The sequence below is a fragment of the Aulostomus chinensis genome, chromosome 10 (genome assembly GCF_037954235.1).
Source record: "Aulostomus chinensis isolate RoL2024-O1b breed Wild chromosome 10, RoL_Achi_v1.0, whole genome shotgun sequence".
Classification (NCBI taxonomy): domain Eukaryota; kingdom Metazoa; phylum Chordata; class Actinopteri; order Syngnathiformes; family Aulostomidae; genus Aulostomus; species Aulostomus chinensis.
Window position 1 is genome coordinate 28199800 of NC_141329.1, and position 24285 is coordinate 28224084.

Below are 24285 nucleotides of genomic sequence, written 5' to 3' on the forward strand. Positions count from 1 at the left end.
TACACTGTGCTGATGTCACCTCAGTTCCTCTGAGAGGAGAGAAGGAAACATGAGAGGAGAGAAGGAAGGATGAGAGGACAGAAGGAAGGATGAGAGGAGAGAAGGAAGGATGAGAGGACAGAAGGAAGGATGAGAGGACAGAAGGAAGGATGAGAGGACAGAAGGAAGGATGAGAGGACAGAAGGAAACATGAGAGGAGAGAAGGAAGGATGAGAGGACAGAAGGAAGGATGAGAGGACAGAAGGAAACATGAGAGGAGAGAAGGAAGGATGAGAGGAGAGAAGGAAGGATGAGAGGACAGAAGGAAGGATGAGAGGAGAGAAGGAAGGATGAGAGGACAGAAGGAAGGATGAGAGGACAGAAGGAAACATGAGAGGACAGAAAGAAGGATGAGAGGGAAGGATGAGGACAGAAGGAAACATGAGAGGAGAGAAGGAAGGATGAGAGGACAGAAGGAAACATGTATCATTCAGTGGGTGGTTCCGTAGCCACCGTGAGGAACAGATAGAACTTGTTGGCAGGCCAGTATGACCCGCTTGCCCCCCATGGTTCCAGGTATGACCTGGAGCTCCCGTGGGCTGAGGAAAGAGTGTGTGTGTGTGTGTGTGTGTGTGTGTGTGTGTGGGGGGGGGGGGGGTTATTGGATGAAAAGCAAGTGTGTGCGTACCCCTGCCTGCCTGCCTGCTCCTGACCTGACAGTCGAAACCCTGCTGGGTCCTTCTTGTTTTTCAGGACCAACCAGCCGCTCAGAGAGAACCGTCAGCTTTTCACAGACTCAAGAAATCATAAATGGGAATTTGGGTTGGACCACCAGAACAGCTCAGTCCGCATCGGATACAGGCTCCCAGACCCTGTCAACACTCTGGCCAGAGTGCACAAGTAGACTAAGTGTGGACGTAGACCATGTGTGGTTCTTCCTCCAGTGTCTGTGGGTTCAGGTCTCATCAAGCACACGCTGGAATCAAGCTGTTTAAAATGAGCGAGAGAGGTGTCCTGTTCATTGATGTTGTGCTCTCTCTCTCGCCCTCTCTTTCTCCCTCTCTCGCTCTCTCGCTCTCTCTCTCTCCCTGAGCATCAGCAGCAGGGGGAGGAGTCAACAGGGTGAGGATGCTGTCAGGTTGCCTTGGATTCAGCCTACCGTTTTCTTGTGGCGACCGTCACCGAGGATGTGTGTGTGTGGCTGAAGGGTGTGTGAGCTGTGTGTGTGTGTGTGTATGTGTGTATGTGTGTGACAGTGAGTATGAGCAGGGTTTGATATCACAAAAGGACGGAGCAAAGACTGGAGGGCGTAAGGAGGCGTTTGAGGTTGTACATGGATTAACGCTGCAGACCAGAATCGCAGCAAGTCATCGTCTCCTCTGAGCTGCAGCGGCGATCTGAGAGGATGACAGGAAGCTTCCGTCCATCTTTGATTGTGTACAGGAAGGTCTGAAGGAGACACTGAGGGAGAGACTGAGGGAGGGATCGCAGGACAGATTGCCTGAAGGAGACAGTGAAGGAGAGAGTGGAGGAGGGAGAGGATGGAGGAAGTCTGAATCCTCTCAAATCCTCTGGTAAGTTTCCTCTAAGCATTCAAAGCTTCGCTCATTCATTCGTCTCGTTTATGGGTCAAAGGTCATGATCAGGGTTACATTCAGATGTTTATCATCTCAGACAGCCAACCGTTTTTGGTTTTTTTTCTTGGAGAGCTTAAAAAAATGTCACTTTTACTTGAAAAGGCACAACACAGCCATGTTTCATTCATTCATCCATCCATTCATTCCTTCGCTCTCTTCCTACTCCGGAGAGAGAAAAACAATGACGAGCAGATTTAAAGGATTCGGAAACATCGATTTCATCTCAAATCTCTCAGTTGTGGACTCGACAAGCCCACCTGAGTAGACCTGGACCAGCAGCGTTTTCTTCCTTCCTAAGGCGACGTTTGGACATTTTCCCTCGTACTTGGACAAACCTGAAACATGACAAACGCCTCCGTGTTCTTTAGGGGGGGGAAAAGGTTCATGTTAAGTTCGTCCTCTCTTTTTCTAATCAACACTTGAATGAGTTACGGTTTGACCAACGACTCTTTTTCAGACAAAAAGTTGAGAAAAATACTTTTATTTAGTGAAACCAGTGATTCCCAATTGATTCACCGTTCGTCTCCCAGTTGGTTTTTGGTCTCATTCCCATGTCGTTACTTCAGCTGTGAACAAGGATACCAAACAGCAGTCGTGGTCCCGGTCCCTGGACCCCCACTAAGGGGCTCCTCAGTGGTGCAGAACCACAGCCCCCCCCCCCTTCCTCAGCTGCTGCTTTTGGTCTGTGGAGCTTCTTCTTCACTTGTTTTTGCACCCAGACATGCAGTACTCTGACACCAGGTGCACAACAGCACCCTCAACTGTACGACAGGAGCAGGGAAAGAGGAGAGGACACAAAGCCTTTGATAACGAGGAACAGCGAACAAGCCGGTGTTCTAAGTTCTACTGAACTCCTCTGCTTCCTGAACCCGAGCCTGTCTTCTAGGGGTGAGACGCCTGCTCTTCTGTGAGGGCAGCTCTGACATCTGATTGGCTCACATTGATCTCCATGACGACAAGGGAGTGGTCATCTTTATTTAATTTGACAGGTGATCCCCACCCCCCAAACAGACTGAGGGCACAACAACATGATCAAGATCATTTCTGGATGTTGACCCCTGATGTTTATGCTAGCTGGTGTGAAGCCACCACTTGTGGAAGAATTGACCTTCTTGGAACATCGCCAGCTTCTATCCACTCTACGTTTTTAGCACAAAAGGTCAAAGCAACGCGAGCTAGCTGCCTGGCAGGGAGCTCAGGGGCTGCTGTGTGCCTCCGTCAGCTATGACATCATTTAGGATCAGGATTCATGGAGGAACTAGAGCAGGCAGGAAGCTATGGTCTTTGGATGGTTTGGTTTGGTTTTTATGTCCTACTGTGCTTGAATGCAGCACAGCTGACCATCTGGTATGAGAGCAGCGTCATTCTGACGGTAATGACATGCGACAGACTCAACATGAGTACCATCATACCCGAAGTTAAAACCCACTCCAGGCTAGTTGCTATGCTAGTTGCTAAGCTAGTTGCTAGGCTAGTTAGGGGCCACCTCCCAGAGGCAGCCAGCTCCAACTCCAGCGTGTATTTTTTTGTCTGTAGTTTCTTGCTGGTTCAGTTCTGGTCCCAGATTCCTGGGTCAAGAGAGATTTCTCTGTGTTTGGCCAGCTGGAGATGTCTTAGTGTGGTAATGAATCATTAAGCGTTTATGACAGGAGCAGAGCCTGGAGATGGGAGGCAGAGGAGCAACCAGCTGGCATCAGTGGTGAAGGTAGCAGGTCCCTCACACCATTAAACCAGGTTTGGGTAAAAGGTTCTGTCTCTCTTCCTCTCCTTCCTCACCCGTGGAACAGGAAGCATTACATCATGCTCCTCTGAGAGATGCTGCTGTTGCTAGGTTACTGCTGGCTGACTCCCCATTCCATTTTTAGAAGGATGCCAAGAGAGGTGGGGGAGGGGAACGTGGTGGAGGTGGTGGTGGGGGGGGATTATATCATCAGTGTGGGAAGGACTGATGGAAGAATGAAAGAATGCAAGGATGCAAGACAGTAAAGATTCCGATTCTTTGCTAAATCTAAAACTATGATGTAAATATAAAACTATGATAGCAAAGAGGAATCGCATTGATGTGATGTCATCCATAAAGAAAAAAAATCCCCTGGCATGTGCCCTCTCAGCTGGGGTCCTCCACCAGAGGTCTGGGAGTCTGAGAGTCCTGCAGTATCTCAGCTGTTCCTGGGCCCGAGCTCTTCTGGACTGAGACCTCAGGTGTTGGACCTTGTACCTGCTCAAGTCGCTCTCCCAGTTTTGGGGTCACAGCCCTCAGTGGCACCAGTATTCCAGCTCCTGGTGTCCATCTACTTCCCGGGCTCCTTCCTTTAGTGCTGCTGTCTCTCAGATGCTCCATCTCTCCCCTCCACCTTCTTCTGTTGCTGGTCCATCAGCACCAGTTAGTCAGTCTGGATCTGGAAGTCCCCCAGGATCTTAGCTGGGTCATTCTCTACCACCTTAGGAAGGTCCATTCAGACCTTGGCACCTCCAGACCAGACCTCCAGTCCAGATGTTCCTGCCCACTATGCAGCCCCTGGGTTCTGGCGCTCCATGGAGGCTGTTGTTGGTTTAAATAGGTCTGCAAAACAACCATTATAGGTTACTTAATGTTGAAAATGTGGTTTACCTCTGGCAAATACCAGTTTAACACATGTGAGTGGGATTAGATTGATTATAGACGCAGTTTATCAGATCACGTGTCAGTTCCACCCATAAGAAACCATAAAGCTCAGCATCCTATTGACCGTTTCGCTCACACTTACTGGAGATGCTCCGGTAGCCATGGTAACCAGTAGATACTACACCGATGTATTACCACAACGGCGCAAACTGTGGTTCTACAAAGTCAACAGAAATCCAGATTTACAGTCACGGGGCAGTTGACGACGTGTCAAAGGGACCGTTCTTGGTCCTGGGCCTCGCAGGTGCGCGCCTGCCTGGTTCCGCATGGTTCAGTTCAGTTCTGTCCACTTCGCTTCATGAATTCACATGTGTGCTGCACCTACACACCTTTGAGTATCCAGCAGTTGGTACACAAATGAACATCAGTGGCTAAACCAGGGACAAAACACTGGACAGCAAACGGCACACGTGTTTGTGTGAGTGTGTTCAGGTCTACGACCCGGTATTATCTGTAAACATCCGTTATTTAAAATGGGGGTCCAAAGGCTGCGCCTAGTGGTCCTGCTGCAGGTTCTATACTCACGTCCAACTACAGTAAAACTATGTTCACTGGAGTATATTTCAGTATTTCTTGAGGTGTATTACTTTGTGACACTGGGGTGGAGTAGGGCAGAGACCTGGTTCAAAGGATTTTGATTGATTGTCGTCCTCTGCTCAGGTCTGCGGGGAGTCATGATGTCTCAGGAGGAGGCATCTTCCTTCCGCAGGTTTTTCCAGTACGTGGAGGACAGTGGCCTTCGGACCTACGATGGTCTGGTGATCCAGAACGCCTCGGACATCGCCAGGGAGAGCGACCGCATTCGCAACCAGACCAACTGGACGTATTTTCAGGAGAAACACCAGAAGAAGAGACGCCAGGAAGATGCAATCAAGAGGTAGAAAAGCTGGGAACATGAGAGCTTCACGAGTCCGCCTCTGATGTTCTCGACCTCCGGCTGGAAACTCAATCTGGTCGTCACCTTCCAAAGAGTTTCGTAGACTTTCACATATTCTAGACATGAATCTTGCTCCACGTGTGGGTCTAAACTCCTACATACGGCTCAAACTGACGTCTTTTTTTAAAATCAGAGTCCGTGGAGAGGAGTTTTAGAACTTCAGCAGTTTCCAGCTTCACATTTTTATTTTCTGAAGGAAACACTGATCGTAGTTGTTTATCTTCTGCTGCACATTCAGCTTTAACTCCATTATTCCAAAATTATTTAAGTCTTTAACAAAGAGTTGTTGGTTTAGTTTCACCAACGGTAAAATCATTGTTCGGATTGATTTGTCAGTTTACTCAGTGGCTCCCACACCTGTGGGCGGGGCCAAAGAAAGCAGCCAGAGTCCTGCAGGCTACCTACGGAAATTCCAACTCGCTCAAACAAAATCTGAGATGTTGATCTGCTACTTTTATGAAGATGTGAAAACCAAGTTTTTCTATTCCTCCATTCAGGATTGGTGATGATGTTGCCAGGGCAACAGATGGGGCTTACTCTGGGAAACATTTCAGAATGGGTTTCATGACAATGCCGGCACCGCAGGACCGCCTACCACCCCCCAGTAAGGGCTTCACTGTCCGCTCTCAGTCCCTCCACTCTGTTGGCGGCAGTGATGATGACACCAACCACAACCGAAAACAACCACCTCCCAAACCCAAGCGGGACCCAACCACCAAACTCAGCAGCAGCTCAGAGATGGTTAATGGAAGCTCTGGAGTCACCACCAAGAAGCCCAATGAAACCAAAGAGATGCAGGAGCAAGCTGAAGGTGACCAGCTGACAGCAGGGGGCCAAGGATGCTAGCTTAGCTTAGTTTGGTGTAGCTTAGCACAAAAACCAGATATGTACATCAATTGAATTATAACACCAAATCATAACAAGTAAAGACAGAGGGGAGGAGCCTGATAACTGAAGGCTCCGCCTCCCATTCTCCTCATGGAGACTCCAGGAACCAGCAGTAGAACCAGTTAATGAATCCATTTCATGTCAACAAGAATTTGGGATCAAGTAAGGAAGGTTTGAGAGGTTTATGTTCATCGCTGTCCTGGTTTCCTGTGAACCGCATGTCCCCCTTGACATCATGTCCCTGCGGTTCCATTAATATCACGTTTGTCTCTCTGCCTACAGCTCGATGTCATTCCTACTCTGAGGACTACAGGAAGATGCCTCCACCTAAACCCAAAAGGAACCCCAACACCCAGCTCAGCACCTCCTTCGATGAATCTTACATCCATAACCATGGTAACAAAATGTCTTCCCTGCGATTGGACAATTCCTCCTCCCAAAGACAAAGTCCAGCATCCAGAGACACAGATGATGAGGAGCCTGTTTACATCGAGATGGTGGGGAACATTCTACGGGAGCTGAAGGATCAGGAGCCCGTAGAGGACGAGCAGAGTGAGTCGGTGTACGAAGAGATGAAGTACCCCCTCCTGGAGGACTTCCTGCAGGACCCCCGGCTGGACATGTGCTGTCCCACTACCATCATGGACCCTGAAACCTGGCCGTCTGCTCCCCGGGGGTCTCTGTGCGACATCCCACCACCCTTCCCGAACCTCCTGGCACACCGCCCACCGTTACTTGTTTTCCCCCCCGCCCCTGCGCAGTGCTCCCCCAACTCTGATGAGTCCCCCCTCACCCCTCTTGATGTCACCCGCCTGCCCATGTTGGAACAAGTCTCCTTTAGCAAATCAGGTAGTGCTGAACAACCACAAAGCTCCACCCACTACCGCAAAGACCGGGACAGGGACCGCACTCGAGATCGGGATCAAGATCGGGATCGAGATCGGGATCGAGACCGGGACCTGCCTCCCACTCACACCTTCACATCCTCAGGTCGATCGTCTGCCCCACCTCTCCCCTCCAACCTCTACAAGTCCTCTAGCTCCTCCCACAGTGGTCATGGTTACCCACGCAGCCAGTCGGCATGCCCGTCTCCTGTGAGCATGGGTCGCTGTCTGACCCCCCTGAGCCTGAAGAGACCGCCACCCTACGACGCTCTGATGCCACGTTCTTCCTCCTCCTCTTCTTCCTCCTCACACAGGGCTCAGGAGGGCGGGGCGAAGCTCAGTAACTCCTCCTCCACCCATAGCTCGATGCAGAATGTGTCAATGAGGTCACAGACGCCAACGAGCCCAATGGATGAACTGAACAACCTGTTTAGCTCCAGCAGACAAGTTCTGAAAAAAGGATCAAGCGGCAGGATGAGCCGGGACAGTGAAGGTAGGAGTACTACATCACTACTATATCACTACTGCATCACGACTACAGAATTACTACAGCATTACCACACCACTGCCACATCACTACTACAGAATTACTACAGCACTACCACACCACTGCCACATCACGACTACAGAATTACTACATCACTACTGCATCAGTACATCACTACTACAGCACTACCATACCACTGCCACATCACTACTACAATATTACAACATCACTACTGCATCAGCATATCACTACTGCGTCACTACTACAGAATTACTACATCACTACTACAGAATTACTACATCACTACTACTGCACTACCACACCACTGCCACATCACGACTACAGAATTACTACATTACTACTGCATCACTACTACAGAATTACTACATCATTGCTGCATCAATACATCACTACTGCATCACTACAACACAATTACTACATCACTACTGCATCAGCACATCACTGCTACATAATTACTACACCTATACTGCATCAGCATATCACAACTGCATCACTACAACATAATTACTACACCACTACTGCATCACCACATCACTACTGCATCACTACTACATAATTACTACATCACCACTGCATCAGCACATCACTACTGCATCACTACTACATAATTACTACATCACCACTGCATCAGCACATTACTACTGCATCACTACTACATAAATACTACATCACTACTGCATCAGCACATCACTACTGCATAATTACTACATCACTACTGCATCAGCACATCACTACTGCATCACTACTACATAAGTACTACATCACTACTGCATCACCACATCACCAGTGCATCACTACTACATAATTACTACATCACTACTGCATCAGCACATCACTACTGCATCACTACTACATCACTACTGCATCAGCACATCACTACTGCATCACTACTGCATCAGCACATCACCACTGCATCACTACTACATAATTACTACATCACCACTGCATCACTTCTACATAAGTACTACATCACCACTGCATCAGCACATCACCACAGCATCACTACTACATAATTACTACATCACCACTGCATCAGCACATCACTACTACATAATTACTACATCACTACTGCATCAGCACATCACCACTGCATCACTACTACATAAGTACTACATCACTACTGCCTCAGCACATCACCACTGCATCACTACTATGTCAGCACACCACCACAACATCCTTATTTTTCTGATACTTCAACGGTGCTTCATCTGTACTTCATTTCTACAACATCTTTGCTACGTCACTGATATATCACTTTTCAGCACTACATCAGTAATACATCATTACTGTACTACTACTACTGTAAGTACTACATCACCTCTCTGCTGCGCTCCGCTGCTTTTACACTGCGTGTCTTGGTGACTAGCGTGTACCTTTTAAAAGCGATGCGTATAAGATAGAGGTAACGCAGAAATAACGATAACAACAATCTGACAACAACAGTACTGGTGAAGGACAAGACAGACAGAGCTGACAGCTGATTGGTCACCTGACACCTGCATGTGTGTGTGTGTGTGTGTGTGTGTGTGTGTGCGTGTTTATGTACTCATGTGCGCACGTGTGTGTGTGTGTGTGTGTGTGTGTGTGTAAGACAGAGTTATCAGAGATAAACTGTGAAGGGAAAGAGTTGATTTGTCGACACAGGAATTTTATTCCCTCAACTTTAGAGAGATTGAGAAAGAACACAGGGGAACATGAGAGAACACAGGAGAACATAAAAGAACACAGGAGAACACAAAAGAGCATCAGGAGAACATGAGAGAACTCAGCTCTTCTCCTGATGTTCTTCACATATGGCATCTATGGACAATGTCATGGTTTGCTGGTTATATTTTAACCAAATTGATGTGTTGAATCATGATAGAACATGAAGTGACAGGACCCAGTTTGGTCCCGCCGTCGCATCTCAGCTGCTCAAGTCTGTACAAACCCAAGTAGTCAATAAGCAGTACAATCGGGTTTCCTTTAATTAAGATATCCAGCCAAATTCAATCCTTCAATTAACTCATGCTGGTTCAAAATGTAGTTGCTGTTGTAATTAAAAATACCTTGCAGCGGGTCAGAGGAGCCGCCATCGGACGAGGGCGGGCGTCACCCCGCACACGTCATGTAGCGGCGGATGACCCATTCAGAGTCTCAGATTAAGTAAACCTGCATGTTTTTGAACCCACGACATCTCTTTACATCCTGTTGCACCCTCTGGACGACGCTCACGGATCCTGGATCAAGGTAGGCCATGGACCCCCCCTTTGAGGACTCATGGATCTGAACCAAACTCTTCCTTGTGTGTCCACAGGAGACTTTAGAGCTCTGCACCGGCAGGACAGTGTGGACAGAGACAAAGAGGGGCCCTCCAGTCCCGTTGCCAGCCGGATGGGAAGATCGTCCGTCAGCCCCACCATGATGCTGGCAGGGGGGGGAGGTGAGTTTTCTCTCTAGTCTTCACATCGGCCGATCTTGCTGAGGTGAACCAGCCCAAACCGCTTCCCCTCGTTTCTCTGCAGAAGTAAAGAGTAAACTTGGCCGCTCTGCCTCCACGTCAGGGGTTCCTTCTCCTGGAGCAACGCCCCAGCGCCACCCCCACGAGTCACAGCACCCAGCGCTGAGCCAGGTACAACACCTGTAAAACTACCGACATCCACGTGTTCTAACTGCATCTATACCCAGGTTCTAAGTCACTTGACATAAATATACCAACATATAAATAGAACCTTGATTGCGTTTCAGGATTCAGCTTCAATGAACATGAACTTTTTACCAATGGACAGAAGTCTCGATCCCTCAGCTGAACCTGAAACGAGGGAACAGCAAAACAAAATGTGACTCGACTTTGTTCAAAGGGACGTTTTTGTAACTTCAGTGTCGTGTGAATATCTGATTCAAACGCCAACGGCTTCATGAATCCTGTATTTTGATATTCACCAATAAAGTAAACCCTCAGCCACTAACATGAAACTAACCCTGAGCTCTTTTTATTCTTATCCAAACTTTAAACCATGTACTCGTCTGACTAAACTCACTCAAAACTAACATGGCACCAAAGCCAACTCCTCTCACGGCTGATTCAACTCCTCCTACTAATAGATTTAACCAACCATTTTACTAATGCTCCTGCCCACTTGGAATATCCAGCCCCACCCCCATGTGATTGTTTCTCTATGTTTTTTTTTGTTTCGCCTTTAATTTTTAAATGATAAATGATGATGTTTTCACTTTCACGGCTCATAATGATGTAACGCCGTACTGTCGTTCACATGTGCAGGAATGTTTGAGTAGGCGGAGTCTCTGATCAGGTGATTTGATCGCTTCGTCATCTGAAACACATTCAATATTCGGAATTTGACCCCGGAGTCATCTTCAAGTCTGAAATGTTTATTTTTAAATGACCTTTTTGGTGGCACATTCGCGTTTGCTAATGCAACACCTCAGATTAAAGGGCCTTTGAAGACAACGACGTCTGTGGAGTCGGGTTCAACCTCTGCTGCCATAAAAGGGGGAGGTGCTGATCAGAGGCTGACACCCCTGAATGTCACCGCTTCAGAGGTGAAGCCGCAGCTTCAGCCACTGCAGTCAATCTAATTATACCAGATTAATATTCCCTATTATAATTACTGTTAGCAGGAATGTTCCTAGAACCAGTGACATGAGGCTTGATGAATGTTTGTAAATGAAATAAAACCTGTGTGATGCCTGCATCATCCTGTCTGTCTGTGTGTCCGTCTGTCTGTCTGTCTTACAGTTTACCTCATGTTCTATATTTAGAGGGATAGTTGGCCCACAAATGAAAATGCAGTCATCAGCCAGTTCCACAGGAGACAGCGTTGCAGTCGTCACCCCAGTGACCGAAGTGAATGAAAATACATAATCCTGAGGCCTGGACACGGCAGGTTGATTGGATGCATCCCTGAACGCTGCGTTTTTAGCGTTGGGATGTTTTTCAACTAAAAAAACATCATCCAACCCTCCTTAGGCAGGACGGTGAGCGTATGACGATGACTGCATCTTTATTGTTACGTGGACTGTCCCTTTGAGGTCACTGTCATGAGTGAATTAATGTGCTACCTCCGGGGGAGCGAGCCGTTACAAGCACAGTTTTTCGATCTGTTTGAAATAATAACATTGTATTTTTGTGTAATTGTCCTCCAGCTGTCATCATCGTTGTGAAACAGGAGCTTTTACCTTTTTTGTTTTTAGAGTTCTCGAACTGCTAAAGCAGAACAGTGAGCTTGAAACCCTCACTGGAAGCTTGGCAGCATCTTAAAAGGTGCTTGACTGACGTACGAGTCGCTAAAATGCTGCAAAATCCTTCAATACTGAGACGAAGATCCGACCCAGTAAGGTCACTCCTCACTCCTTAATCTGATTACTGCTTAATCTGACTATGACGTTAGTCCCTGGTAGGTGAGAACATGTAGGTGATTGACAGGTGAGGACATATTGACTGACCTCTGCTCCGTCTCCAGATGCCATGGCTCTACGGGGACACAACTATGTTGGAGACGATGGAGAAGAAACGCGTTCTGTGTCGGGAGATCAAAGCGCGGCGGCGGCCTGAGAAGAACCTCTGTAAACAGGACAGCATGCCCATCCTACCCAGCTGGAGGAGGAAGCAGCCGCCACCATATTCTGCCCCGCCTACCACTGCTGGCCATTCAGCCACAGTGTTTTGGGACACCGCCATCTAAGAAACAGGCCACACCCACCACACTGAACGTTTCTTATCTGTTGTAGTGATTTAATTGACAGCAGGATAAACCAGTACAGAGCACCATTACTGTGACTGCACCCATGACATTGAACCATTTAAATCAGTAAGACAGCAGAAAGAAAGACCCGCTATCATATCACGCAGGAAGTGGCATCACACGTGTCAACGGCGTGAGTCCATTCGTGAACAGTAAAGAACTGCACTTTAACTTTCTTGCACATGTTTGCCATCCGTTCGGTTGAGTGCAGGGAGGCGTGGCCATAGAGGTGTAGCAGACCAGAGCTTTCCGTTGTCCGTCGCATATTTTTCTAAACAGCTCCTGAAAGAAGTTTCTAATGTTTTCTAAAGTCTGACAGTTGTGTAGCACGCCACTGTAAAGCCTCACTTTTATCTTTGGGGGGGAAAAAATCTGACGTAAGAGCTTTTGGGGGGTTCTTCTTTTTAAATATTTCAACATGAATCTGTGAAGGTCTGTGAGTCCCGGCAGTTTTTATATTTCTATTTATGACGATGAAGCAAAGCACTTTTTTGAAATGAGACTGTAGTTACTTGTTGAGGTTTCTCATCCACTGTCCCATCAACGCTGACCCGATGCCAAATGAACACCATTCGCACCAACCAGACGTCAAACCGAGTCGAGTCAGCGTTATTTCTGTAGCACGTTAAAAAACAAGTAAGGTTGGCAAAAGTGCTTTACAGAGTAGAATGAGCTTTGTAGACAGACAGCAGATTGCCAGTGCAGTACATCTGATTAAAAACAGTAACGCCACTCAAGCGTGATTCGAGGTGGCAAGCTTCTCCGTGGGTGGGTGGGTGTAGCAGATGCAAAGGCTCCGTCACCCCTGGTTTAAGCCTTGTCTGAGGGGCATTCGGGAGCAGCGAACCACAGTGCTCCAACAGGAGTGTGAACATGGAGAAGTTCAGCACATTAAGGTGGTGCCAATATATAATACAGCAACAGTTTTAAGAGCAAACAGCAAAATTTAAAAATCCTGGGACAGACAGGAAGCCACTGGGGGAGCACAACCCTGGTGTAACCAGGAATGAATGGACAACTTGTTCAACCCCACCAACAAAGAATTGCAGTTATCAAATCTTAACATTGTAAATGTATGAATCAACATCTCTAAATGTCAAGGAGAGACAAACCTAGACCTTAGCAACAACTCTCGCTTAAAGAGGCGAGTCTGGACAACCTCAGTTATCTGCTATTGGGGCTCGAAAACTGTCAAACTATACACTAAGACTTTTTAACAGAAGAGGGAATATTCAAGGCTGGGGGGCCATCAGCATTCCAGGCTTCCAAACGCTATGACGTTAGTCTTGTTCTCATTTAGATTGCCCCAGCCAGGAAGAAGCTGCAGCAAGCACAGACTGTTAGGGTTCATTGGGAGGTACATTCGCGCATCATCTGCAAAGACATGAAAAGAGACAGAGTGTTTTCTGAAATCACTGCAACTGTCCATGAAAACTGACCCGGTCACAACACCATCCCAGGACAGCATAGTTAAAGAAACCAGACCAGAGGGGTGCACTACGGAGCAGGATTAGTGGGTTAACAAGGTATGTTGCGACTAAAGCCGGGGTTTTCTGTGTCACAAAGGTGGCTCTCTTTTAACCTGGCCTGGTAACTGATGCAGCAAACTTAACCTGGTTACGTTTCGAGCTATGGCTTAAATCAGCTATAAAAAGCGCTGCCCTTTCACGAACCGCCTCTTTTGAATACGGCATCACCATTTTTGAATAGTTCGGTGGACCTCGGCGCAATCATTGTGCAAGGGTCTCTTTGGAGGGAGAGAGCATTCAGAGACCGGAGTGATCTGCTGTCTTTTCCTGACGTCATTCCCTACGAATGCTACAGATTCCCAGCTGAGGGAATGCGTTATTTATCCAAACTGCTGGAGCAGCCGTCTGTGAGGAACTGCACAAAACAGACCCACGCACCCACAGTCGCACAAACTGTGTGCATATCATTGCATTTTTTTTTGCCACGTGAACCTACATGCATTCAGTTGGTGATGCAGAAAATCTGAGCAAGAATACTGCATGCCGTGCTACTCGCAAAGTTGTACTTGCTCTCACTGAACTACTGAGTATGTTTGTAGTGCCTGGCTATTTGCCCACAATGGCTGTAAAAGAGGCCTTCTATAAAATCACAGGTAACATACATTTGTATTTCACTGTATTAATACAGTCATCAGTATGACGAGTACTTGCATGTGAACTATGATGTATGCATCTAATTCTTCCATAGGTTTCCCGAGGCAGTTTAAGAGCTTTGGATGTGGGAGGCCCAGAGAGTGGACTGAGTGGTGAAACAAAAATAGAAACTTACGAATTTACACGATCGGCAGTTTTCTGCCAGCGTTCCGCTCTCACTTTATTTGCAGCAACTGTGTCGCTTTTTGCCGTCATAACTGTTTGATGTTGTTCATAACCCGCCATTGTAGTCACTTGTTCTTCTTGACTAAAGTAGGCGGCACGCGACCGGTCCGTCTCCGAAGAGTCACATGACGCGTTAAATGTCCCTTTTTATGGGGTCGCGCACAGAGCCTGAAGCTGAAAGCCTGAATTGACAAAGTAAGATCACATCCACCGTCGTGATACCAGTTCCCTCTGACGGAGAGTTTAGGGTTTGTTGAGCCAGCTTATTGAAAGAAATCCTGGCTATGTTGAACTCGGTTCCTAGTTCCCCCCTCTGGTGACCCTGGTGTCAGGCTGGATGCTGGTCAGAGAGCCAGAATGACAACAACATGTAGCACGGATAAGTGTGTAGTTTTGTTGTAGTATTTATTCCTGGACGTTCTCTGTTCATGTGTTCTCTGCAGTGGTTCAGTAATATTCATCTGAACAACAAAAATCAAGTACACTCGGCTGACGACGAAACAAGAAACGGGTGGGAGACACAAGGAGCAGGACTGGGACTGACGAGGACTGATTAAATGACGAGACACAGGTGCAGCACTCAAACAGGCAGGAAACTGATAAAAGGCACACAAGGGCAGAGCAACTAAAATAAAACCGGAACAGAATAGAGTGAACTGAAACAGGTGCGCAAACTAGAAAACACATGAACAACAAAACTAGACAACCACTTGTACAAAGTAAAAGTCCAAAACTAGAAGTCCATGCTGAACTGAGATATGGTCCTGATGGGGTTGTCACAGGTTAGAGTTAGAGCTCATGGTTAGTCCCTCCAGGACTTAAGAAAAGACAGGGCAGTTTGGCGATGGGTCTGAAGTTAGGAAGGACAGAGGGATCCCGATTTTTTTTTCTGATCAGGGTCTGCACAACTGCAGATTTAAAAACAGGTGGAACGCGATCAGAACTGAGACAGGTGCTAATCAGTGAGAGGATCCAGGGAATACGATCTGAGGGGAAATTAGATGAACCACGTTTGATAGAAGGGAGATTGATATGGGCTTAAACTGGCCGAGGACAGCTGGGCACAGGCAGTACAGAGGACTCTGGGTCAACAAGCATGGTTGACCAAGTCAACAAAGACTTGGGGAAGGTAGGGTCGGCCCTGAAACACAGGGATTCACATGATTTAAAAACACTCAAAAGATGCTGCGGCCCTTGGCAGATTCCAAATGTACCCTTGTCAGGTTTCGCAGCTCCGTGATGATCAGATCCAGAATCCCATTCATGCTTTAGTCTGGTTCCTCTTTCAAATAGCAGAAGAGTCCAAAGGCAAATTCAGTTAAAAAGAGCAATAAGCTCATCGGTGGCTGACAACATTGAATCAATTAATGCAATTAAGAACGGATTCCTTAAATACATTAGAGAACCGTGGTAGGGAACAAACAGGCAAACGGTCCGACATTCAAGTATCACAGATTTCAGTGACGCAAACTCAAAGTTCTGAGGACAGAAAAAGATCTAATGTGTGCAAGAAAACCTTAACCATAGCTTTGGTTTCAGGTATGTTACCATTGCCACAAATTAAGAAATGAACACAATCCAGCGTAAAACCCACGAAATAGTCAGCAACCTCATGCATAAAATCCTTATTACATGACGAGAATGAGACAAAAGCTGCAGCTTGAAGCTGGCGTGGGGGGCAGGTACGGTTGGCTGATACCGATTAGTGGTTGTAAATACAATGACTCGTCCTCCATTTTAGCCAAAGTTCACACCCACCGAGTGACACCTAATCAGCAAACTTAGAACCAACAAGATGCCATGCATTATTTCCACCGTCTCGATGCCAAGTAGACAACAGATGCCAAGTTGATATTCACATCAACCAAAAGTGAAAGGGACAAATATTGAAGCCATACAGATGAGATGGGGCCAGGACATTTGTTTCCCCCTGGAACAACAACGGGAAGTGGAACCAAAGCAAGTTAATGTTCTGTTAAAAAGCCCGTTTGGAGTCAGGGTCAAAGGTGAAGTTTTTTGTTTGGGGGCAGTGGATGAAGCAAAGCATTTGATGTCAACGATGTGATGAAATTTCAGTCACCTAAATAAAGACACGCACGCACGCACGCGTCCATTCTCCTGACACATTGTCCTGGTTGTCATGGTGATATCAACATTTAAACTAAGGACAGGAACATCCAGTTATCCAGTCGGTTAGTGAACGGTTTGAATGCCCCTTTAGTGAAAGTACGGCTCCTCCCACACAGGACCTGTTGTGACGACATCCCCATAAACTCACAATACCATAGATGATGTTCTCAGTCTGCAGGATCCCGCTCGGCCGCTGCTGATTCACAAACTCGACCGACTTTGATCACTGATCTGATCATATGTCAATCACATGTGCTCTCAAGGCCCTAAACATGCAACTGAACGTTCTCTAAGGGCCCAAAAGACTGAGGCATCTGCAGAGACTCTTTCTGTGTCAGTGCTCATGTTGATCAGATTCGTATGCAGATGTGCTTCTGTCTGGAGGTCACATGATGTTGTTTGTCCACATGGTGGCACTGTTTCAATCAGAGGTTGTGTAAATATCTTGTGTTTATTGACTCTCAAGTGTTTGTGAGTGACAGACAAGTTCTTGTCTTTATTGCACTTAAAGTCTTTTTATTTTTATTGAATGTGTCAAGAGAGAAAAAATAACTGCTTCTTGTGACTGTTTTCATCTTTACAGAAGAGACAAGAAATAAATATGTTTTTCCAGTAAACTGAGTGGAGTTGATCTTGATCCATCACCTTATTGTGATGAAGAGGTTTATGTGTCCCCTACGAACCTGAAAGCTTGGATGCCTGGAACTTCATGCACCCGGTCGGGTCTCCCTTGGCAAATATGTCTTAGGTGAGGGGCCAGACTAAGAGTGAGACCCCATGAAAAACAGAAGGGAAACAGGTCTAGAAGGAGGGCCCATTAGCAAGTGGCAGCGGCAACATTAGCACGCCCTCTGCTGTTAATACTGCAGCTAACTAACCAACTAACACTCCCTTTCATGTTAGCGCCAGCTCACTATTGGGTTTGTAAGGTCATGTTACTTCTAAACTAAACAAAGTTAATGCTAACTGACCTGTTTGTTCTCTTTTTTCCAAAAGAGAATCAATAAAGAATCGGATCGTTCATCCAGAATTATAGGTCCACGTCTCCATGGTTCTCACCCACCCCTAGCAACCGCTATCCCATCTCTGCTCGGTGACATCATCTGGGTGTCAGGGATTGAAGTCAAATCAAAGAGAGAACTTTGGGAGCAGAGTCAGAGATCAGCCTGTGACCTCATTTGATTGCTGTTTCAGTGCATTTCGTACGTGTTTGGTTACGACTTTGATGCTGTTGCTTCAGTAAAAATGATCAAATCTTGTAGTGGAAGGTCATGACAAAGGCATCTAAAGTGGTGGTTGTTGATCCTCTGGATCGGTTTTAACCAGTTAAGCTCTCATTTGTCTGGCAGAAATCTTCTTAAAATAGTGAAAATAACCTGTGGAGTTCCCCAAGGATCAATTTTAAGGCCTCTGCCTGAATTTTTAAATCAGTTTATGTCCCCCTACATTTTCAGGAGACGCCGATTTTCCCCTCTGTAACCACAGCATGCCGATGACAAGCTACCTTTATGAGGCATTCCTCCTGATGACTAATTAATGTGAGTGATGATCTGAGTGTAGTTTCTGGATCTCACACAGAATTTTAAAGGATGGAACTGATATTTTAGTCACAGCTTCTAAGGCTGAGAGAGAGAGAGAGCGAGAGAGTGAGAGATAATTGGGTCATCAAGTGAAGACCAGGTTTTTACCTCAAGCCAGTTAGACAGAAACTTTATCTTTGACTCTGATGTGTCAAAAACCTGCTGCTGTCATCGCAAAAAACATAGAAAAGGAGATGGAATTTCTAAGTGACGCAGAGCGACTGTCTTATCCAGTAGTCTATCACATAATTTGTTTCATAAGGTTTTAGCTTGTTAAATGATGAGTGGACATGACTTAGTTATTGATTACAAATCAAAGCCATACTCTGATCAGTTCATTTTTCAATAGGCCCCCAGTCACTTTGTCCTTGGAAAATTGGGCCCTGAGGTCAAAAAGGTTAAGAATCCCTGCTTTAGTAGATATTACCCCCGTGGCCCCAGGGGCAGTTGCCGGTTGTCCCGGTGGGCACAGAGGACAGGGGCCTCATCTGACTGTTACAAAGTAGTTGGACTGGGAAGAGTTTGCATGGGATGAGAACTTTGAGAAACTCCTGAACTCAATTGGGGAGGGTTAAAGGAGTGGCACACAAGGGTGGTGGTTCCCCGTTTCAGAAAGATGGACCAGAGGGTGTTTGTCCTTTACAGAGGCTTCACATTACTCAGTTTTCCTGGTAAAGTCTTCTCTAGGACCTTGGAGAGGACCTGTTGAGGGACCTCTCAGCCTGTACTTGAACATCAAATCAAAGACGAACAAGGCTTACTCTGTCCTGGCTGTGGAAACATCAACCAGCTTTTCCCTCTCACGAGGATCCTCAAAAGGGTCTGGCAGCCTGCTGATCTGGTCTGCAAGTGTTTCGTAGATTTGGAGAGGACTTATGACCAAGTCCCTCAAGAGACACAGTGGGAAGATGATTTGAGGGAGACCCTGCTCAGGGTCGTCCAATCGCTGTCCCCCCACAGTGAGATATTTGTTCAAGTTCTTGGCAGTCGGTCAGATTCCTTTTTGGTGGGTTTGGCCTCCACCAGGGCTGCGCCTCATCACCCATCCGGTTTGTGATTGTCATTGTCATCTGAGGACATAATTGGTCTCTGACCTTCATCTCTCACTGGACTGATTCATAGCTGAATGTGAAGCAGCTGGGACAAAGATCAGTAACTCTAAATCTGAGGCCATGGTACTCAGCAGAAAGACCTTGGATTGTCCACTTAAGGAAGGGAATAAATCTTTACCCCAAGGAAAGGATGGAAGAAATTGTAAGTAAGTAGTATGGAGTGAAATACGGTCCGGCTGCTGGGCACCTCCCTGGGGAAGTCTTCTTGGTATGCTAGGCTTCTAGGAGGCCACTGGGTGGGCCAAGAACCACGAGGAGAGTCCCCACAGTGGCCTGAGAGCTCCCTGTCAGTGTGGCCTGGAAAAGATGAGAAGTTTGGCGTTCCCTGTTGCTGCTACCTTAAAGAGCCAACTTCCCAGGTTGAAGATGGATTTAACTGATATCACACCTGAGGATGGATGACCTGTGCCAAACAAACGCACCCGAACCATCAAACATGTTTGATTGGGATTTTGAGCTGTGGCGCAAATAAAAACACAGAGTGAACGTTTGATGCGGTTTATTTGGTCGTGTGTCACAGAGAGTTAAATGATTCACATTTGTTAGTGAGGAAATGACTGAAACACAAACAGATGGATGCTCGCTCTCCCCTCCCCATCCTGCTCCTGGAATACTGGACACAAAAGTCCTCTCAAAGCATTCCGCGATCCGTACTTTAATATTCTGCTGGAGGTTTTTTTTCAGTTCTGTAAACTGTATGAGACAACTTTTAAAAAAAAGCGTCAGAGCCGGAAACAGTCAGAAAAATTCTGTCACTTTGGGATCCATGTGTCTTTTGCTGTTTTATTTGGAGGGAGTGGGGAGGAAGCAGGAAGCTTCAGCATGTCACCAAAATATAATCAAAATGAGCAAATGAAACATCAAATAGCACCACATGAATTCCAGGCTAAATAAATACTCGGAAGACATTTACAGGAGGTCAGCACCAACATATTTACAAATCACATGGATTTAAAACAGAAAGCATAACTGATTACACCAGAACAGGAACCTGAACCTGAACCTGAACCAGAACCTGAAGCGGGACCTGAAGCTGGACCAGGAATGAAGACTGAGCCATGCTGATTTAGGATTTCAACAATGATTTGAATTACAGGACGTTTTTCAAAATTCATTCTGATTTTTTTTTTTTAATGAAACTAGAAGACAGACAAATGTTCAACCAAAACCGCGTTTCGCAACATTTAAGCAAGTGTATTAACGGTGTCTGGGCCCTAACTATGGCACTGGAACGAGAAACACTTGGAGATACAAGATTTCCACTCAACACTGATACACATGAAGAAAGAAGTTTAGTTGATTGAAGAACTGAACAGAATTCAAAATGTTCAATCATCAGATTATCGCAGCTCAAAGGCCAATTGATGGCACTAAAAATCAGCTGGTTTCCCCAACGTGGTTGAGCTCAAATTTCCTAAAAACCAAAACATGACGACATGAACAAAATCTCAAATTAACAGGACACTGGAGGAAGTGAGACTGCCATCTGTTGGACGAATGTGATAATTCAGCTCCAAATGGCATTTACATTTGACCCTTACCTTGAGGATATTGTATTTGTGTGTGTGTGTGTGTGTGTGTGTGTGTGTGTGTGTGTGTGTGTGAGGGATTAAGAGATAGTTTGAGTCACAAGCTATTAAACACAAGAACTCATCTGACACAAAAACATTCAGTAATCAAAAATACCTTTTGTTGCAATGTTTTCATCAATGATATCAATTAAAAATGACTTTGAAAGTAATTTGGCTGTAGATTTGGAAGAAGTCCAAGCAAGTTCTCCATTTGGCTTTCTTTTTTTGCTATTTGGTAAAACACAGTATTATCTTCATTCAGTTTCATTGTATTTGCAAATTTAACTGACTTTTCCCCAACAAATTAACACAATTTAAGGTCCATCCATCCATTTTCTCCCTCTTATCCTGTTAAGGGTGGTGGGGGGTGGAGCCTATCCCAGGAGCCTTCAGGCGAGAGGCGGGGTTCACCCTACGGTCAATTTAGAGTCTGGATTAACCTGGTCCCCTCTTGATGTCTTTGGACTGTGGAGGAAGCTGGAGTACCGGAGAGAACCCACGCACGCACAGGGAGAACATGGAGACTCACACAGAAAGACCCCGTGCTCCAGCCGGGGCTCCACCCACAACCTTCTTGCTGGGGGGCACAGGGAGGACCACTGCTCCACCGGGCCGCCCTCACAATTTAAGTTTTTTTTTCACTAAAATATTGGAGGAAATTTCACAAAGACGACAAAACAACTTGTATTTCTAATTATGAAAATGAGTTGGTTTTGGTCAGATCAGTGATGCCATGTCTCATTTACGCGTAGAAATAAAAGTGAAACCAGAATACTCCTCATTTTTGTGTGGTGTTGTAAGAAAAATCACAACAGGTGCTCTTTGGCATTGAGGTGCTCAAGATCTGGTTTGTGGTCTTGCTGAAGGCCACAGTGTTTGTTCTTCACACTAATTAAGGATTTTTTTGTTTGGCCTCGCTCTGTTGTTTGGCATGACACTATTCCTCAAGAAGACCATAAAGGACCTCCAGGGGGCCCTAATCCTCACTTTAAGGAAACCTGTACTTTGCACACATTTTGACACATATGAATTAATTCAGTGGTACAAAACTCAATATCAGGTCCTCAGGTTTAAAGGTGCAGTAGCTGGTTTTGTCCAACAGGGGGCAGCTGAACTCAATCCTGTTGGCATATGTTTTGTCTCCGGTTTGGTCTCCAGTGTCTCTTTAGCTGCTACATATTCCACGTTCCTGTGGCGAAGCATCAAGTGTGTGTGAGCGGTTTGCTGGTCGTCTGAGTTCATCAGAAACACAAACAAAAAAGCTGCATAGAACTGAGGTCATGGAGGTGACGCAATCACATTGAAACGATGTTCATGTCCAGTGACCAGACGTCCTGTTGGTCTGCATCACGAAGCAGGTTCAGCGGTGTCACAACAGCAGCTATCAGCTCATTCAGGGAATGCAGGGTTCCCACTCTTACTTAAAAGGGGCAGGGTCAACATCTACAACGGCACTACGAGTCCAAAACAACTGCGAGGAATATGAACAAGCACTGATGGATGACTAGATGATCAATAATAAATATCACTACCTCAGCATCAGTTACCATGGAAATATATCCCACTGAAGAGTGAACCACCTTCGTGGGACTGACAAAGAATCACCCTGAAGTGACCTCGCTAACCTACTTTGTGATCCAGGAGAATATCAAACGTGTTTTGCAGACATAAATCACGTCATTAAAACGGAGCCAATTTTATGCATCCGAATTCGGCACTTATTCGTCTGAACGAGTCAATCAATCAATGCGTTGTTGTCATGCCAGGTGCTCGGCTGGGAGCTCATTGCTATGCTAGTGTTAATGGTCGCTCCAGGAGGCTCCTTCCTTTGCAACGTACCCACCAACCAAAATGCTACTTCTGCTGGAACTACTGACATGAACAATTCTAAGATGGGCAAATGAGAGCGGTGGTGGGGTTATGTATGTTGCAAGCAACTTCATTGGCTAAAACACAGTAAACTCTATGACGAACGTCATCTCGGATCCTGGTGAAAACGCCTTTTATTCGGTTGGAAGCTGTGGTCACCTTATGCTAATGGTGGGAGATGAGATGGCTTATTTATTGACGAATCGTCTTCATCAGACATCACAAGTTGCTGTGACACATGAAAAACAAACAAACATGAATTGATCAGTTCTTACTCCTACTGATGTGAACCGATAGACAGATCAATCAATTGGCAGCGACATCTTGAACATTAGAGCGACTCCTCACAGAGAGAAATAGTCTCGTCCTGTCCATCCTCCCAGTTTCTGCAGGAGGAGCTTCTTGTCACTCCTTCATGCAGACGTTACATCTGCCGATGTTCTCCCTCTGTCGCCGGGTCTCTGTCAGTGTAGTGGATGACGTGTTGGAGGACGCTGCAGTCCCGTCCACTCTGGTCAGCCAGAAGCTGTAGATGTTTGCAAAGTAGTGGCAGGTTCCCCGGGGGCCCTGGCATTCCACAAATGGCTGTGCCCTGAAGTCCGTAAGGCAGCTTCCTGACGATGTGAGAGACTGGCCACCACCTTCATCACCTGCACCTGTGTGCTGCAGTGATGTGAAAGAGAGTATCATCACTTCCCTGTCCATCACTCAGCAGTTGCACCAAAAACATAAACAGCAGCGCCAGTAGCTGTATCGTCATAATATTAGCACCTAGCAGTAACACCATAAGCCTTATTAGCAGTAGCATCAGTAGCTGCCCATAAAGTTGCCTAACAATACCAGCATTATTATTATTAGCAGCATTAGTGGTGGTAAACAATTAGCTTTAGCAACATGAGCAATAACAGCAGAAGCAAGAGAACAATTAACAATAAAACAATATTTGCAGTCGCACCAGTCGCTGTATCAGTAGTCACAACCTTAGGATAATCTAAGTTAGCAACATTTACAGTCGCAGTAGAGGCCATGTGAGCATCCATCAGCATATGGTGGCAGTGGTATTAGCATTGGAACAGTACCCACCATGAGGAAAGAATATCCTGTCCAGAGGCTCCTCCAGCTGGGGGGGCACACTGGTTGCCGGGAGGTCTGGCTGTGCAGGGCCACAGGGGAGGAGGGGGCTTCGCACACTACACAGCGACTAATGTGGTCTTCAATGGCAGCTCCATCCACAGGGATACTGGGAAGAGCTGCTGTTGTTGACAGCCAATAGGATTTGTCATTGCGGCTGGCATAAGAGCAGGTTCCCATGTTGCAGGAGGAGAACGGCATGGTGGAGAAGACAGGCATACAAGAGCCTGCCTGACCTGAAAAGTTTTAGCTGTGTCAGTAAAACTACAAAAATTAAAATTAAGAAATGAAATAATTAATA

The 24285-nt window shown here is 46.3% G+C and overlaps 2 protein-coding genes across 4 annotated transcripts in view; one reads left to right on the forward strand and one right to left on the reverse strand.

Annotated features, from left to right (window-relative positions):
- Positions 1 to 62: 62 nt before the first annotated feature.
- nyap2a (neuronal tyrosine-phosphorylated phosphoinositide-3-kinase adaptor 2a) lies at positions 63 to 17326 on the forward strand. 2 transcript variants are annotated; one of them, XM_086216850.1, is made up of 8 exons: positions 63 to 555; positions 733 to 1553; positions 4942 to 5158; positions 5716 to 6029; positions 6389 to 7483; positions 9795 to 9920; positions 10003 to 10109; positions 11962 to 17326. In XM_086216850.1, the coding sequence occupies exons 3-8, from the start codon at positions 4956 to 4958 to the stop codon at positions 12181 to 12183; spliced, it is 2067 nt and encodes a 688-aa protein (XP_086072976.1). In that variant the 5' UTR covers positions 63 to 555; positions 733 to 1553; positions 4942 to 4955; the 3' UTR covers positions 12184 to 17326. The 2 variants fall into 2 exon arrangements, with proteins under 2 accessions (XP_086072976.1, XP_086072977.1); XM_086216851.1 differs by lacking the exon at positions 11962 to 17326 and adding an exon at positions 10226 to 11955.
- Positions 17327 to 20964: 3638 nt separating this feature from the next.
- col4a4 (collagen, type IV, alpha 4) overlaps positions 20965 to 24285 on the reverse strand; it is a 32912-nt gene continuing 29591 nt past the window's right edge. For both annotated transcript variants that reach the window (XM_086216855.1, XM_086216856.1), the window contains exons 46-47: positions 23937 to 24220; positions 20965 to 23516 (exon numbers count right to left, since the gene is read on the reverse strand). In XM_086216855.1, the coding sequence (XP_086072981.1) occupies positions 23259 to 23516; positions 23937 to 24220 (542 nt within the window). In that variant the 3' untranslated portion in view covers positions 20965 to 23258. The remainder of the gene's footprint in view (positions 23517 to 23936; positions 24221 to 24285) is intronic.